Source organism: Ailuropoda melanoleuca, chromosome X, assembly GCF_002007445.2.
Source record: "Ailuropoda melanoleuca isolate Jingjing chromosome X, ASM200744v2, whole genome shotgun sequence".
Classification (NCBI taxonomy): Eukaryota; Metazoa; Chordata; class Mammalia; order Carnivora; family Ursidae; genus Ailuropoda; species Ailuropoda melanoleuca.
Genome location: NC_048238.1, coordinates 73,235,691 through 73,255,049, shown reverse-complemented (window position 1 = coordinate 73,255,049; position 19,359 = coordinate 73,235,691). Strand labels below are relative to the sequence as shown.

The 19,359-nt window shown below is 34.2% G+C and overlaps 1 protein-coding gene across 3 annotated transcripts in view; it reads right to left on the bottom strand.

Annotated features, from left to right (window-relative positions):
• Positions 1–19,359, bottom strand: part of NRK (Nik related kinase) — a 132,854-nt gene that overhangs the window by 3,582 nt on the left and 109,913 nt on the right. For 2 of the 3 annotated variants that reach the window (XM_019809123.2, XM_019809124.2), the window contains exons 20-27: positions 19,158–19,344; positions 18,548–18,703; positions 15,550–15,693; positions 13,459–13,617; positions 9,367–9,467; positions 7,178–7,327; positions 4,730–4,865; positions 870–1,009 (exon numbers count right to left, since the gene is read on the bottom strand). In XM_019809123.2, the coding sequence (XP_019664682.1) occupies positions 870–1,009; positions 4,730–4,865; positions 7,178–7,327; positions 9,367–9,467; positions 13,459–13,617; positions 15,550–15,693; positions 18,548–18,703; positions 19,158–19,344 (1,173 nt within the window). Of the gene's footprint in view, positions 1–869; positions 1,010–4,729; positions 4,866–7,177; positions 7,328–7,609; positions 7,754–9,366; positions 9,468–13,458; positions 13,618–15,549; positions 15,694–18,547; positions 18,704–19,157; positions 19,345–19,359 lie in introns of all 3 variants that reach the window. The other variant, XM_034649733.1, reaches the window with a different exon arrangement.

The window sequence follows — 19,359 nt, the reverse complement described above, 5'->3', positions numbered from 1 at the left end:
TTAAACTAACCAGCTTAGAGAGGAGCATGTCTTATGAATATGGTCTGTGCCTCAAAGAAAATTAAAACAGAACATGAACATAAATAGCAAACAGAGGCCTCCTTGTTAGGACTAAGGCTTTCCATATCCGCAATGAATATACTTAGAAGGGTTTTGACATTGATGATGATGATGATGATAACACTAGCGACCCTTGACTTAATACATTTTATGTGCCAGGCAATCTGTGAGATGCTTACTATATATACATTATCATTAATTTTCAAAATTGTTACCAGAGGAGTTATTACTATTTGCATTTTGGAGATGAAGGAACTAAGACTCAAGAAGATTAATCAACTTCCAAGTTCTTACACCTCATTAGGTGGCAGACCTGGGACTGCATGCTAAGTCTATCTGACCTTGAACACTGGTTCTTCCTTTTATATCCCTTCATATTGCAAACCAGTACTTCTCATTCATGTACAATGCTTTACCCTGGTTGTTCTGATACTAATTTGAATCCTCTGCAATGTCTTCAAAATGTGGGTCTTTCCTAGTTTTATTAGGATTATTTTTTCATGCTATTATTTCTCATAGTATGTAGAGACTGTAATGATTTTATACTATGCATATTTTCCATTTAAACTATCTGAATTGGTTGTTAAAATTGATCACATTACACAAATAATTGACAAAGCTCAATTCTATTTTTCTTTCCTGTAAAATGGGATATTACTACTGCAAAATAAAAAAATTGTTTTTATCAATGGTTTGCCAATTTGGGAATTACATCATTAATATATTTATGGCCAGAAGGAAATGGATTTTCTTACTTAATTTTCATTATCTGCTTTATTTTTGTTATAACTGGGAGATATAAACAATACCTTGTCACCTCGGGTACACAGAAATCTCAGCTTCTTAATTGACCTGCGCTTCAGTTCACTTTCCAGAACCCTTGATTGCAAAGAGCGGACTTCGATGGCCTTTTGGCCCCATCCTGTGGTTCGCTGTGTACATTCAAAAGCTATAATAAAAATGTAAAAATCAGAAAAATACAATTTCTTTTCTATTAATAATAGTAAATTACTATTTTTTAAAACTTTTTTATTACGTTATGTTTGTAAAACCACAGTCAACATTTGATTATTAAGAGGCTCATTATTACAGTTCAGGTGAACACATTCTGTTTTTCCTCCTACTATAGTCATTTGACCATTATGCTGCTCAGTAGTGGTATTCAAGCATGCTATCTACTGTTATAGTTGTGATCAAAGTTGAATAACTAGATCTTAATTAGTTTTTGTATCCCTATTCTCTAATGCCACAGAAAAAGCTAAGCATTAATTCTACCCGGTTTGTAGAAAGTAAAATCTACCGACAGCCATTTTTTAATTTCCAATTTAGTTGAGGTACAGCATTCCATAGGGTTTGTATTTGTGCTCGAGTGACATACATAAAAACTTGATTAACTTCAAAATTAAAACTGTTAAAAATGACTTGATCAAATAATGACTTTAGCAACTCTAATGAAAGTCAATGAATGATCACATTATAAACAGAACTAAACTTAATTTGATACCGTTTAGGCTGAGTCTGACTCAGGAAATTTTATTAAGATTTTAACTTTTGGACCCTGTGTCACCTACATGGTGACAATAAAGATTATGACAATTGGATGCTGACAGATAGTGACTATACTTATAGTGTGGAGCATTGAGTAATATACAGAATTTTAAAATCATCATGTTGTATACCTGAAACTAATATAACACTGTATGTCAGCAATACTTCAATTAAAAAAAATATGACAGTTGCCTTAAAGCAGAAAACCTAATTATGTAAAGAGCCATATACTCAGGGGCACCTGGGTGGCTTAGCCTAGTAAGCGTCTGCCTTGGGCTCAGGTCATGATCCCGGGGTCCTGGGATTGAGCCCAGCATCAGGCTCCCTGCTGGGTGGGAGGCCTGCTTCTCCCTGTCCCACTCCCCTTGCTTGTGTTCCCTCTCTCGCTGCCTCTCTCTGTCAAACGAATAAATAAAATCTTTTTTTAAAAAAAGAGCCATATACTCAGCTGGTGCTGTAAGGTATTTTCTGACATAGGGAGCAGTATTATTGTTAAATGTTCAACTTTTAAGTTGATTTTACGTACTTCATAAGACGTAAATTTCCATAAATAAATTCAGTCATGTACTTAAAATAATATCAAGATTTTGAGTCAAGCTGAAATAGTCTAGAAAACACCAAAACAAAGCACCTTCATTCCTGTTATAAACTTGACTAAAATCAGAATTCAGTTCACTAGACTTTCTATTTTCTTCTATTGTAAACACAATAAACTGAGTTGTTAAAATCATACTATAGTCTTAAAATTTTTCTTTATCATTCTCAAAAGTTCTATAATGCCTTTTTTTAAACCAAAATTTACCTGGCCTATATATGTATACACTAAATATGCATAAACGGACTCATGAAACAATTATTAAAGCTTTGATAAAAGTGACTTTTCATAGGCATAGTATAAGGCATTTTGAATTCCTCAACTAAAACTTAGCTAAGCATTTATAATCTCCTGTTTCCTTTTCATTACAATTCATAATATTTATGTGTATGAAATTGATCACAAAATTGTAATTAAATTACAACTGCATTTTTATAGTTATATAAATTGTATTTTTATTCAGACAAATGGCTTTCCTGGAAGAAGACTTTATAAATCCAGTTTCAAACTGGAATTAAAATCACTCCATACACAAAGAAAGTGAGGGAAATCTATGACCTGAGTGACGGAAATAAATAATAAATTTAGTCTATCCGGATTTGAATTTTTGTCACCTATGTGAATACTTCATTAAAATTGGTATACTGTCAACAATCACACAGAGCAAAAAATTCTACATTTAATATTTGCTGAGTCCAAGCACACTGTTCATATGGCATTACATAATTTCCACCTTAATTCTGAAAAACATTAATTTGTCATTTAACCTAGCAACTGAGTTAGCTTGCTTATGAAATGGGATCCACTGATTTGGAGTGGGAATGCTTAGTGATACCTGCTGTGATTGCTAAGCTTCCATATATTTGTTTGAAAATGCAAAGCAATGATCTTATTATTATAGAAAACTTCTATTATATCTCAAGAAATGTAAATTTTAGATTGGGGAAATCTGGATCTAGGTTAGTTTCAAATAGCAAAGTAGTTGTTTTTAGACAGAAAGGGAAATTAATTTCCTTAATATAAATGTTATACTGTAGTCTTTAGTATATTCTCAAAATATCCTTAATACACAAATCAAAATATCACATTCTTATAGTGCTATAGTTTATTTTACATAGAGAGAGATGTTTTTCAAATTCTTGCAACTTAAAATAGCTTTTCGTTTTAGGTCAGAAATTGTCCTGCCTAAGGACGAGAGTTACCAGATGAAATTTTAAGACCCCTTTGATTCCTATGATTATCTAGTGGCACAAATATAGGGGTTTGCTCAGTTTCCCATTTGAACTGCATTTCCTTATTTCAATTTCTGATTAACGTATTGATCACAAAATTACCACTGTAAAGGTTAGAACAAGATTCACTATTTTCAGTTTCTTTTGCCCCAGATCTATCAATTATAAGCATTTACTTCTGTCACTTAAAATGTTTTTAAGCCCTTGAGAGTTCTTCCGTTTGAAGAAACTGGAAGAGGTTTTCAGGACAATTGTTGACACTGTGTGCAAAGAGAAAGGATTCTACAGATGCAGTGCAACGTGTCATCATCCCATAATGAAAAAAATGTCCATTAAAAAGCAGTTCAAACTGGCCTTTAAAGCTACATAGGGATCACATTTAGCCACTTCATAAAGATTTCAGAAGCTTCTGGCTCCTTAATAGACTAACTTTCTCTATCTCTCCTTCCTTCCCTTTACTTCTCCTTCCCATTTCTCCTTTACTTGCTTCATTAATCCCCTCTTCTTTTCAGGAACTTTTACCCTCCATCAAATCATTCTACTCTCCTTAATATTTGTACTGTTCATATGCATTCTTTTTCCTGTCTAGAATCACCTTTGTAGTCACCAAGCCTCAGGGACATCCATAAGAGTCTCAAGTTATTCATATTTTCCAGATCAGCAGTCCTGCATTCGTCAAGAAGAAAAAAAATGTCCTGGCCTGATGAAGATGAAAGGTAGTTTTCTTTATGTTGCCATCTGGATAGTACCTAATAGGCATTCCAGACAGTCATATTTATCACTTTTGTAAATGAAAGATGATGAAATCTTAGTGACAACCAATATGTCACATGCTTAATTTGTATTTGATTCTTCACAGGATTACCACTCTCTAAATAGAACACTATTTACTATATGAAATAGAAATATTCTGCTCTTCTTTTATGATTATTTGGCAGTCTCCTAAGATAAAGGTAAACCCCAAAGATCAATGTGAGGGAATGGAGCATTTCCAACATCTGCATAAAATCTGCAAGCAAAGTGAGTTAAAATAAAATTATAGATTATTGTGGAAAGGAATTCCTTCCCTATTTTAATTATATAATTATTGCACATGAACAACTAAGACAGTCAAAATTAGTCTCTTTGTGGTAGCCTTGTGAATTTATTAATCATATGGCAGACATACATACCTTACTAAGGGAATAAGGATATAGTATCCTAAACTAACCTGATATGCCTTGAAAAAATGTGATATTTCAGAAAACAGAAGTTTCTCTGAGATCATATAAAAGAGAAAAATTTTTGTACACACCTACTGAAGATGGTATGTCTTTCCACACTTCAAGGATCTTCTTGAAGAGTTGTTCATTTGCTTCCATAGAAAGGGCTTCAGCATTGAAGGTGAGCATCATGCCAATTCCCAAGGAATCAGGTAAAATGATGATATTCTGTGGTATAATGATTTCCAGGGGCTGGAATTATGTTTCATAAAGATTTATATGTCCAACATTTTATCACTACTACTTTAATTGAAGCAGCTTGGCTGAGCAATAAAGACCAAAAAGGGGTTCGAAGTGCAGGGAGGAAGAGAAACTTCTATATTAATATTAAACAGCATGCTACCCAACACTTGAAAAGAGCCTTTCCTATGTCATAAAGGCATCAGTCTTTAATAGTGTCTTTTATATTTAGGAAAAAAATTTTTGAAAAAGAAACATATATTTCCAACAGAAAAAAATTTGTTGAAATTTAACAAAACACGTATAATGGTAGAAGAAACATTACTTGTTACAGAGTGGGACTTCAGATTCATTTCAGCACATTAATGAATAATTTAGTGATGAATATGTGAACCAACTAATAAATACACAACCACTGGTTATCTAGCCAATTCATTTAAATCAGAAATAGAAAATTAAAATAGATTGAGCTTAAAATGTTTACAAGGGACAACTTTATAATATTCATCACTACTTGAAAATGTAACAATCATTCTCCCTTCACAAAAAATGTACGATTTCTTATCCAATTTATAAATCATAAAATATCTTCAATATATAAATACTGAGATGTATTAGGTGACATAATATGAAATACTAAGAAATATATAAGAATTTGTAAATTTTATGATGCATAAAACAATGTGACAAAATTCAAACTACAGAAATTGCCACATTAATAGTATTTTCCTGAGAAATGACCAATTACATTCCTTTATTTCTCTAAATTAGCAAGTTACAAGAAAAAAAAGGTCAGAAACTATACTTGCCAAACCCAGCGTACTCAGGCCAAGTGCTTGAGGCCATGTCTCAGCAACAACAATCCTTAAAACTAAAATGGGGATCCAGAGGCAAAAAGCAATTTTAATACGTTCCCTGGGCACTTGCATGAGCAATTGAATCAGGAAAGAGATGAAGGAAGAGAGAAAAAGAAATTGCAAAAAAGAAGGTTGTCTCAAAAATGAATTTGTTTAGAATAAAGCTGAACTGCTGTAAATCCAGAAAGCCCCAGAGGTAATTCCTTGCTTCTCAGATGATTCCTGCAGTAACCAGATATCTTTTAGCACACATGGCTCCCTTGTAGCATTACAGGCTTTGTAATCTGGCACTCTTGGAAAAATATCATTTTTAGTACATTCTGTTTCAGAAGACACTCCCCTCCCTTTTATTAGAGTCCTTTCTCCTTTAATGGGTCAGGACACTAGGGCATTTAGCTAAAAATACTATTTTTGAATATACCTAAGGTAACCTAATTAGGTCAGAAAATAATTTTTTTAAAAAACCGATCTCTCATTCTTGCTTCTACGATAATGAACTGATTGCTTCAAAAGGAAATAATTCCCTTTGCTTGGTAATCAACTGGAACACAGACTGCAATCTTCTTGAATGACATTTCAAATAAGTATAAACTTGGACCAATATTGCAATGTTTAATATGACACTAGCTTCAAAATAAAGGCAATCTGCCATTACATAAAAAAAAAAGGATGCAAGAAGCTATGGAACACTCCAACTGAAAAGTACTATAATACTTACATTAATATTAATCTGAACTCATACCTAAGTGGCTTTGGCTGGGCTTGGTTCAATTTTTTCTACATTATAAACAGGATGATTTCTATATACTCATAGGTGACAACTGAATGATGAACTAATTAGATTGTTAATATGACCAAAACTTTTTTAATGTTTCCACTAATAATTTCCACTAATAATTTGACTAATAATTTGTCAGAGATGTATGAGACAATTCTGAAAGCTATAATTTGCTATATATCACAGTTAAAGTAGTACAATTTGGTAAAGAAGGGGATAATAATGCTGCAATACTGGTGTATTTTTAAAGAATCTGTTTATGTATTATGGAGTGCAGAGGGACTAAAAGCAAAGATTGCAAACTCATTCATCTATTAAGACTGGTTATTATAAATATATAAAGGTAGATACATAGGCAATGTGTAGTATATATTACATTTAAAGGGGGGCAGGCATACAAAAATAAAAAAATAATAAAAAAAAGAAAGGGGCAGGCATGAATCATTTCCAGTTGATAATGGCCAGATACTAATAAGGGCCAGATGTCTGGACTAAGAAACCATCAGTGATTTCTGTTTAGCCCTTACTACTTTCTGGTACTCTATACTTACCTTTTAGGTTTCAGTTCTGGTACAGATATTGATAATCATATTTTTAAATCTTTAAGAGTTCTGACAGTTGAAAAAACTCAAATTGTGGTGTACAGTAATTTCTAGGGATCTTACGTTATTTGGCAGAGTCACATCAGACATAACCTCAGATTCTGCATCAATGATGTGATATCCATCTGCTGAGCTGAAGAAAATCTTTAGTCTTTTTTCAGAACCAATAGCCAGGTCAACTGTCACTGGCTTATGACCAACTGTTGGAAACACCTGTAGATATAAAACCAAATATGGCCAAAAGGCCAAAAATGACACTCTGACTAAGGCAAAAACTCCCCCTGCCCTTTTGTTTAACAGGTTTATAAAACCTGTTTAAATTACATAATATATTTGGACTATGTATTATGAATTTTTCTTAGGTCTGTTACTACCACAAGAACATAATTATATTCAGGTTCTAAATTTTGAGTTTCCCTTCAGAGGCCAAATCTCCAATGATCATAAGAACCTTATTTGGCCCTGCACTCTGTTTGTTGTCTTTAAATTCCTTGCCTTGAGCTTCAGCAAATGAAGGAGCTCATCTGGTCTCTTAAACCGGTTCGCTGGATCAGCTGCCTGTATTTTTGCCAGTATTCGTATATAAGCTTCATAGGACATGTAGTCTCCTTCGGAGTCTGCTGATTGATCAATGCATACTTGGTAGGGAATGAAAAAGGCCAGACATGTTAACCTACCATAGACTGGATGTACTCTAGGCTCCTATGGTTCCTAGTCCAAGGAAACAAAAAACCAAACAGGATTCATTGCCAAGTTCAGGTCACAGTAGAGGACTGGGCATCACAGGATTCACCATACTGTAGTCATGAGGTGAGATTCAAGAACTGGAGGGAGGACTTAGACCAGGAACTGTATATCAGGCTAGACAGACTGTTGGTACTTATCTTCTTCGTTTTCCAGCTCCATATCAGGCAGCTCTGACCAATCAGCAGACAGCCAAGAACAAACCCATATCCAAATACGGACAGCTGACCCAAGGCCCAATTTAGGGAGATCAGATCAGAGATATAATTTGTGTCAGGGCAGACACAGACTGTCTATATAGTAGTCTGTGTTACTTACAAAAGAACATATTTATTGTGCAAATAGATATCGAGAGGCAGTCATAAAAATTAGTTCATCTTTATTGCATATATGTGATGTTTTGGCTGCAAAATATACCATGTAAGACCTTGACCTAAGATACAAAAATATGTCATAAATACCTTGCTGGAGTCTATCATGATGTGTCCTTAATCAGTGCTTTGTAAAAACTTGTCCATGGACCAACTAGTTCAAAGTCACCTGGAACATTTGCTAAAAATATAGATTTCCAGGCCCCACTCCAGACCTACTAATTCAGCCTGAGGTTGGGTCTGAGATCTAAAATTTTAACAAATGCTCCAGATGATTCTGATGTATACTCCAGATTAGGAGTTACTGGACTCTATACAATGCTCCCAGTTCATTAATCAGTCCTCACTGTTATGGAATAAACACAAAATAATCCTATTTACATAGAATTCTGGAGTATCATTAAAAAAATAAAGATAAAAGGAGTCCCCAGTTTATGAGATGATATTAAAAAATCATTAGCAACATAACTGTTTGGGACACCAACTGGTTACCTTAAGAGGGTGATCCATAGAAGTTCAGTTAAACCATAATAAAGGTGGAAATATTATGGTAATCCAAATAAGCCTAACCACCATTCCTTGCAATAGTTCTGGAGAGAAATGTGTTTAGAGTTCCAGCTTGGAAGAAATATAGTCCCACCCTGCCCTTTCCTCCCCAACCCCATCTATTGTAGCCCTGGTAATTAGAGCAAAGGCTTTCTCTTCCCTCATTCCTTTCCCAGTGGGGCTCCCCCCTCTACCATTGCCACACCTTTCCTTACCTTCCCTCTGCTCTCCACCCCCCACTAAGAGAGAACAGGGACTTTCTTAGCTTCAAGTCATTGGGGTGGCACACAAAGCCTGTGTTTGGGGCTCTAGAAGAGAAGGTCTTCATGTTGACTACAGGAATTGGGAGAGAGGAGCTGGTAGGGAGGTCCTCTAAGGGGAGGGGTCAGGGGTTTCCCTCACACTCTCCCTTGCTGTGGTGCCTGTGAATTATCTAAAAAAGGGTCAAATGATAATTATTGACATGGTATAGTCAAATTACATTAATTGTAGAAGAATGGTATATATTTTTGCTACTACATTTCAAAATATTTCTCTGTTTACAATTTCTCAAAAGAGAAACCATATTATCCAAAGAAGGAGACCACTTACTTTAATAGCAGTGTTTTCATCGAAGGACTTTGGTGCCCAAGCATAAAGGTGAATTGATGATTTCAAAGCAATTGCAATATATGTTGTTTCTTCATGTTGGACTACAATGATAAAATACAAAGAAGTAACAATGCCACAGAGTTAACAAGAACACTCAGGTATTTGTATTGGTCATTAAAAATATTATAACCATAATATAAGAACACATATCATATATATTTAGAAAAGCTACTTAGTTACATTTTGGTGCCCCCCCCAAAAGGTGACAAAACTAACTATATAGTTTTATGAACTGTATGCATTAGCCTTCAAGAGCACTCTGTACACTGAAAACTACAGAACATTGCTGAGCGGAATTAAAGAAGACCTAAATAAATGGAAAGACTTCCTTTGTTAATGGATGGGTAGACTTAACATTGTTAAGAGGGCAATACATGGACGGACCTAGAGGATATTCTGCTACGTGAAATAAGTAACACTGAGAAAGACAAATACTTATGACTTCACTCATGTGGAATCTAAAAATCAAAACAAATGAATAAACAAACAAAAAGCAGAATCAGACCTATAAATACAGAGATCAAACTGATAGTTGCCAGAGGGAAGACATGTGGGGGATGGGCAAAATGGTGAAGGGGAGTGAGAGGTATAGGCCTCCAGTTAGGGAATGAATAAGTCATGGAAATAAAAGGTACAACACAGGGAATACAGTCAGTGATATTATAATAATGTTGTGTGGTGACAGATGTTAACTACACTTGTGAACACAGCATAACATACAGAGAATTTGAAGCACTATGTTCTACACCTGAAACTAATGTAACATTATGTGTCAACTATATTTAAAAAATCCAGCTGAGCCCCGGTCAGCTCAAAGACTTATGAGAAATAATAAATCACTGTTGTTTTAAGTCACTAAATAAATAAATAATAAAAATGTCCAGATTCAATGCAATTGCTATTAAACTCCCAATGGCTCTTATGCAGAAAGGTAAGTACTGGTCTTAAAATTCACATGGAATTGGAAGAGGCCCCAAATAGCCAAAACAATCTTGAAAAAGAAAAACAAAGTTGAATGACTCATACTTCCCAAATTCAAAACTTACTACAAGCTACAGTAATCAAAACGGTGTAGTACTGAGATAAGGATAGGTATATAGATCGACAGAATAGAATTGGCAGTCTACTGATAAATCCATACATCTATGGTCAATGGTATCCTGACCATTCAATTGGGAAAGAATACTCTCTTCAATAAGTGGGACTGGGACAACTGAATATCCACATACAAAAGAATAAGTTGAACCCTTACCTCACATCATATACAAAAACGAATTCAGAAGGCCCAAAGACCTAAATCTAAGAGCTAAAACTATAAAACTCTGAGAAGTAAATATAGGAATAAATCTTCATGGCAATGGATTTTTGTATTTGACACCAAAAGCATAAGGAACAAGAGAAAAAATAGATAAATTGGGTTTCATCCAAATTAAAATTTGGGGGGTATCAAAAGACACTCTCAAGAAAATGAAAAGATAACCTATGAAATGGGAGAAAATATTTGAAAATCATATATCTGATAAGGTCCTAGGATCCAGAATAGATAGAATGCTTACAACTCAACAACAAAAAGATGATAGATGATAGATAGATAGATGATAGATAGATGATAGATAAATGATATACACATACATACTTGACAACATTAACTATCAGGGAAATACAAATCAAAACTATAATAAGATGCCACTTCACACCCACTTGGATACCTAGAATCAAAAGACAGACATCTACAAGTGTTGGAGAGGATGAAGAGAAAATGGAGCCTCCATACTTATGGCAATGTAAAATGGTGCAGCCACTTTGAAAAACAGTCTGTCAGTACTATCCAAGAGAAAAGAAAACTTGCATTCCCATGTACAGACACATGTATGAAATGTTAATAGCAGCCAAAAACTGGGAGGAGTACAAATGTATAAACAGTGAATGTATAAAAATTGTATAAACAAAAGGTATATCTATACAATACAATACTATTCAGCAATAAAAAATAAGTACTGATACACATTATACAGACTACAGCATGCATAAACCTTGAAAACATTATACTAAGTGACAGAAGCCTGTCACAAAGACCATTTATGATTCCAGTTAAATAAATTGCCCAGAAAAAAATACATATAGCAAAGGAAGGTAGATCAGTGGTTATTTAGGACTATGAGGAGAATAAGGTGAATGTAAGAGGAATGGAATGTGGAGTGATTGCTAATGGCTATGGGGGTTCTTTTTGGGATAATGAAAATTAGATTAAGATAATGGTTATACAACTCTATAAACATACTAAAAACCATTGACTGTACATTTCTAAATGGGCACATTTTATGATACATAAATTATTCCAATACAGCTGTTTTTAAAAAAAGAGAACAATGAATAAGAAGTATATGGTTTCCCTCAGATAGACCTTCTGATTCTTATGGAATATGTTGGCTAGATTTATATTTTGTGCTAAAACCCTTCTTCCTTAGCAGGAATGTTGCTTCTTTCCTTTCTAGTCAGATTTCATCAGAGACCAAATAGAAGGTTTGTCTTTCTATCCCCCCTTCTCTTATTCATATTCTATATTTCTCTGATTCTAGTTTTTTTTTCTTTTTATTTTACACTGTTTCCAAGTAGGTCAAAGAAGCATGATTAATAAACCCCCAACAAGCAAAGAAATTCTCTGTTAAGCAAACACTTCCTAGAATTTTAATACATGGCAGTAGTTGGTGTCAGTCAATTATTTTACGGATCTTGAAAGGCTATGAAACACCATGCAAGTATGAGTACATGTCCCACTGTATGAAGATGCTACTGTTTTACCTGTCAGTAGACAAAGGTTTCTGGTTGTTATGGGAGTTGGGGAGGCTGGAATGGGGTCAGCCAGGAAAACACAACTTAACTAGTCCATCTACTTACCAAGAACACAGATTTGCAAGATATTATTGTAATTCATTTTTGTAAACTCTTATTGAATTAAAAAATTTACAAGTTAATAGGAGGCAGGCAATTCTGCTATATAAACTCCTTCTTTAACATCTGGGGATCTCTTTCACCTTTGGCTATCAAATACAAATAATATGATTTAGAGGAGAGTAGTGATACATAAAACTAGAAGAAATTAGTGTATTTATTTAATTCCTGGTTTGTCTGGTACTCATTTCTCCCTTTAATGGTGTATGTGTACTTATAAATCTATTCTGGAAAAGCATATTATTTGCAGAACAGAAATGGTCAGTCAGAATAGCAATATTCTGCTAAAACTCATATTATGTGATTCCAGCTATCTCTTACCTATTCCACTAGCTCTGTCTGAAGAAGCAATTAATGAAAAGTAAAGAAGAAAACAAAGGGTAAGAATAGAGGGGATTTGCTTCAGAAATAGAACAGAAGGGGATAACATCAATTTCTAGTTGTTGACAGATGAGTGAAGGATTCTGAGACCATGGAGTTGTTACTTCATTTTGCAGGGAATGGTTGTAAAGAGATAGGACATATGAAAACACTTTAATCAGACAGAAAATATTTAGCAATTATACTCATGAATATTGACAGCGGGAGCAAGAGCCAGCAAACCACAGAAGAATTTTCTATTGGACTCATTGCAAAGTTTTCTGGTCAGTATTAAGATAAAATTTCCAATTTAAGAAAGTAGAATTATTATGTGATTCTATTTTACTACTGTTCGGAAGAAAAGAGAGTATCATATGAATCTCCTTGCAGGTTATTGAAGATACATCAAGAACATTTATATCAAGGCAAGAAAAAGAAGTATCAGTTCATCGGGACCAATTAGAGTGACTGAAATGGGAAGAAAGGTGAGAAAGTAAATCAAACTTAACTTCAGTAACTGTTTAAGTCACTGAATATTTTCTCAACAGCCATGATTGTGACATAGAAGACCTGGAAACTGTCTCAGTGAAATTCACTCATTGTTGTATAGAAAGTTGCAAATTCTTTTCTTTATCTACTTTGCCTCTCACAACAATGTATTTTACTAAACGAAGGAAAGCAAACTTTATATAGCTACAGTAAACATAAAATGGGACTTACGGACACTGAAGTGTTCACAACCTGTCAACTTATCAATAGCTTTGCAGGCTTCCTCTGTCTTTAACATTTCCTCTTGTCTTCTTTTACTTTCTGGATCGTCATTCAAAATCTTGTTCCTCAGCCAGGTCAAATGATACACCCTAAGTCTGTTCTTATGGCCTGATAGGTAAGATATGGTGTTTTAATTCAGTCTATTTTTTCATATATTAGAAAAACAAAACAATGAAAGTATTTTGCCCTTTTAACCAAATGTTCTCATTAAAGTAAAAAGCACTTTTAGAAAACGCTACACTAACTAGATTCTTCCCTTCAGAATTTGTAAATATGATAGCAAAGTCTTTCTTAGTCTCTCACTTCCAAGAGATAGTCAAAATGTCTATCAGCTACCTATGTGCCTGTCTGAAGAGAAGTAAAATACTTCTTTGGGACAAGTTAAGACTGCCATGGTGCAGCAACAGAATTGCCATCCATTCATTTATATTTTGGCTTTTATCTAAGTCATGATCCTTCTGGGATTCGGAGACCCAGAAGCTGTCCTTGGTAGCATGTATGTATAAGAGGAACGTCTTATGTATTGACTATTAGGAATTCAGAGCTAACGGGAAGGGTCTCTTTGTGCTCTTTCATTCCAGCATACTTACAAAATAACTAAAGTTTTATTATTTTTTCCTCAATCAAATTTATCTTTGCTGCTTATTTTCTAATTGTAAACCCCAGTGAATTCTTACAATTCTTCAGGAAAAACAGGCCTTTGAATTACACATTTGTTTTCATACATAGTGACTTTATATTCATTTTTTACAGTTTATTGTTATAAGATTTCTAAGCTCAACAATAAGATTCTTATGTGATTAATCTTACATATGTTTTTGCATGACATTTTTTGAAGCAGCATTAGAATTCAGACATCTATGTCTGTTTCCATTCTATTCTTAAGTGGTAGAATAAATGTGTGCACTAAACTATTAGGTATCTTTCTACACTAGTGTTCTCAGTGTTACTCGATGCAAAAACAATCCACATTTGAGAAAAACTTAAGCATTAAAAAGGGCATGTTTGGGTTAGAGAAAACTGGATAAAAAGTAAAGAAATCTGTTATCCAGATGTGCAGTCTCTAAGCTACCCAGATGATTTCAAAATCTAAACGTTACATCTGTGGACCTCAAACAATTATAAATGAATGAAAATGAAACATGATTAAAAAATCATGAAGCTTTAGCATATCTATAGGGGATTTTCTCCCCTAACCAAAACTTAAAGCAAAGTTAATAATTTTTAGGAATATACATAATCATTAATTAATGTGCCATATAGCTATTAAATTAGGTATAGACAGGAAGCATGAAAACACATATAAATAACTATAATTAGCATAATTTAATTCTACAGTGAAACCATTTTTTAAACTTTTTCTATCACTTTGTCAGTTGTCTTTTGCCTATATTTGACTTTAGTACTAGTGTTTTCTAATACCAAGTAATGCTTAGTAATGACAATTATTATTAACATCTGTTTACTTGCTCTTTCATATTCAGAGATTCAGGTTCTGACTGACCAAAAATATGAAGTTCAATTATTATGTGGGAAGAAGTTAGACATCTTAGGGTATCCATTCTTGTTACTAATCCTATCTGTAGGCCCTCATGATAGGTAAGGCTGTGCCAGGGACAACAGAGTTTCATTTTTATCCAAGTATTGCCCACTTTGTTCTTTGTTGCTTCTAGCACATCACAGGAAAGTATATGATGGATGTGGTCATCTGCACATGGGTGGGTGAAATTGTGAGTTGTAAAATTGCAGGTGGCTGCTCAGAAAGGACCTGAAAGATGTAAATGGCATGTTTTTTCTGTCTTATCAAATGACCTAGGTGAAGTGTATTACAGTCAAATATCCAGACATCAAAGGAGAGTGAGAAGTTAGTTTAAACTGTAAATAGATAAGAAAACACAAGTAGGAAAGTTTAGTGTCCCAATTTAAGGTTATATTTTAAGTGCTTTCCTATGAACATTTTCACCTGAGAAAGTCTTTAGCCTAGTTTGGAACCTAATTAATCTACATAATTACTTAGCTAATTTTAGTTCTTAAACAAACCGGAGATGGTAATCAGCAAATTGAGTGGCTCTACAACTTGAATCTGACGGAATGGTCTTCGCTTTATCAGTTTAGTGATGTCTGCCTTTCCACTTCTGTCCATCAGATACAGATTAGATCGGGTTCCCAACAGCAAATTCACTCCTGTTTGCATATAAAAAGAAAGGTTCTATATTAGGTCAGATTACATTTTTATAATTGAATTTATATTAGTACTTTTGCAATTCCAGTGTGCTGATCTATGCAAAGATAACATACTACTTTAGGCTGATGTTAACTTCATACTGTGAAACAGTGAACTCTCTACCAACAGAACAAATTTCTCTGAAATACATTAAAATGTAGAAGATAATACCTTCTGGCAATATTTTACAGGCTGGTGTCTGGTGTGGCATCTCAAAAGGAGAACTTTATAAATATCTCACCACCATTTAGCAGTGTCCCAAACTTTATAAAAATTAATCAATCCTTTTGAAAATTACCATTAAACCTAAAGGATGTCTAGTGCATATGAAGAATTCAATTCAGTTGATTCCTCATTCCTAATTATAAGGGTTTAATGCTTTTACAGTAATTATATATAAATTGTTTTTAAATTGAGTGAGTCTCTGTTCATGCATATATTAAAAAAGCTTACACTTCAAAATAACTATGAAAGTAGTTCCTACTTTTATGTACCTAAATTCCTATGCTCTCTTTGTCTCCTGGCTCTATTCAAATATAAACACTGTTAAAAGACTGAATGAGAGGACTGAAATAAAAGATTAAGCTAAATTAGAATACACTTCAAACCACCTTGGGAGTTTTCCCCCATAACCTGAGACATAGGAAAAACTCAGCCAATTAATAAATGGAGAACACTTCAATGTTTTCCTTCTGCTTGGAGACTATTTGTGTTTCAAGAATATAAGAAGAAAAGACAAGTGTCTCTGCTTTCATTTTTCTATCCTGTCCTTTACCAGTTAAGTAATGGCCTGTGCCAGATTTAGGAATTCCATTTCCCCCCAAAGGGTAATCAGAGAGGGAGGGGAAAGTATAGTCAATTTTGACTGTAATCTTTTATTTTTCAAAATATAAAACCACAAGTTATAAAAATGAATTATTAGACATTAATTAGATCTCTGGGTAGTTGCCTGACTGAAATGATGATGAAGTAAACTCTGCTTTCTTGTTATCTGACACAATATATTAGCTTTGAGGGTAACATGATTTTTCTAAGTTATTCAATACATATAACTACAATGTTTGCTACACTGCTCTATCTTTAATTTAAAATTCTGTCCCCTGTTCAAACATACATTAAGCAAAATCTATGAAATTGCCAATCAGAGGTTGGCATTTACTTTGAACTTCTCCCCTCCTTCCATTTATCTATTCTGTTTCATATATGATTCACACTGGGTTGAGGTAAAATATTGTCTGAGCCCTACCAATGTGGTTATAATTCTTCTAGAGCAAAGAATTGAAAAGTCTATCAAATTTAAGACATTATCAAAGGTCGTACAGATGGCTAATAGACATGAAAAGATATTCAACATCACTCATCATCAGGAAAATACAAATCAAAAATACAATGACATACCACCTCACACCTGTCAGAGTGGCTAAAATTAGCAACATGGGAAATAACAGATGTTGGTGAGGATGAGGAGAAAGGGGAACCCTCTTACACTGTTAGTGGGAATACAAACTGGTGCAGCCACTCTGGAAGACAGTATGGAGGTTTCTTAAGAAGTTAAAAGTAGAACTACCCTATGATCCAGCAATGGCACTATTAGGTATTTACCCGAAGAATATAAAAACACTAATTCGAAGGGATACATGCACCCGATTGTTTACAGCAGCATTATCAACAATAGCTGAATTATGGATACAGCTTAAGTCTCCATTGACTGATGAATGGATAAAGAGGTGATATATATATGATTATATATACATATAATATCTATATAATGGATTATTACTCAACCATCAAAAATAATGAAATCTTGCTATTTGCAGTGATGTGTTTGGAGCTAGAGAGTATTATGTTAAGTGAAATAATTCAGTCAGAGAAAGACAAATACCATATGATTTCACTCATTTGTGAAATTTAAGAACCAAAACAGATGAACATAAGGGAAAGAAAAAAAAAGAGAAGGAGGCAAACCATAAAAGAGACAAAACAAACTGAGGATTGCTTGAGGGGAAGTGGGAGCAGTCTGGGTTAAATGGGTGATGGGCATTAAGGAGGGCATTTGTTGTGATGAGCACTGGGTGTTATATATAAGTGATGAATCACTAAATTCTCTTCCTTTTCTTTTTTAAAAAAGATTTTATTTATTTGAGAGAGACACAGAGAGAGCACGAGCGAGGGGAGGAGCAGAGGGAGAGAGAGGAGCCGACTCCACACTGAGCAGGGAGCAGGATGCAGGGCTCTATCTCAGGACCCTGGGATCATGACCTGAGCCGAAGGCAGACATCTAACTGACAGAACCACCCAGGTGCCCCTAAATTCTCTTCCTGAAAGTAATATTACACTATATGTTAACTAACTAGAATTTAAATAAAAACTTGAAACATTAAAAAAGAGACATTATTGAAAGAACTTTCTCTACAAATCTACAAGATTAACAAAAACAAGAACATACAGAAATATGTCTTGTAATATCTCATTAGGTATTAAATGCTACATACTACCTTAAAGTAAAAATACTAAGCTCAAATTTTTAAATAATCATAACCTAGTCCAATTTTATGTTTTAGTAAAGTCAATTCAAGTTAAAAAGAAAAACAATAAAAAAGGGAGGGAATGCCAATTCAAACACCAAACTGCACTGAGTGAAAATAAGTCAGTAAAAGAAAGGAACAAATTCGTTATTATAAATATATATATTTTTTATTTGTTTGATAATGGTTTGGTAATAACAAATATTTTACATCTATGATTTTTCACCAGTTTGCTGCTTTGATAAAAAATATATTCTTTTAAAAAAAGAATTTAAGAAACCAAACTTACCCCACAAAGAACCACAGCAGATCTCAGAAGTGAATTCCTTTTCATACATGTGGATTAGTGGTTTTTTACATGCAGGAGACACATATAGTGGGTTAACATTGACTTCAGAGGATCGCTTAGGTGATTTCTCAGGTGCTTCCACTAATCCAGCATACACTGTGAGGAAGTAAGGGGAAGATATTCGGAGAAATGACTTGTGTATACATCATGTGTGCTTGAATGTTTCCGCAAATAAGACACAGCCTAGAAAAGTTTCTTTTCCTTTATTGCATTTTCTTTTTCCTGGAGGTATCATTGCAATAACTCCTAAACCATCAGAAAACACAAATCATGTTGGTTAAAATACATCTGAATATGAAAGTATTTCCAGTTACCATGATTAGATTGCAAAAGAAAATCCAGATGAGGGACACAATTAGTCAATTGTAGTTTAAATTTAGGTGCCATAAAGACTCAGTGAGGAGTATGTTTTTTAAAGCATGTATCCATCTGAATTTATGTTAACTGAACATTGGAATGATTTCATTCTTTTCAGACCATGAACCAGTGGTCAAACACTGTAACGTGTGAACAGACTGCAGCATTTGGAGATTATATTAAACAGACTTACAGATGGAACTGGCAAAGTCAGCATTTGCAGCCCTCCCAGAACCATTGGAAGGAGATGAGTGGGTGGCAGAAAAACCTGATTGTGTTGATGCTTCTGATATGTCAATGCTGTCATTCTCGTCATCAGGTGCTGTTGGTGCAGCAACTGAGGCAATGGCATTTGAGGCCTCGCTTCTACTACTGGGCTCCTAAAAGACGACCGA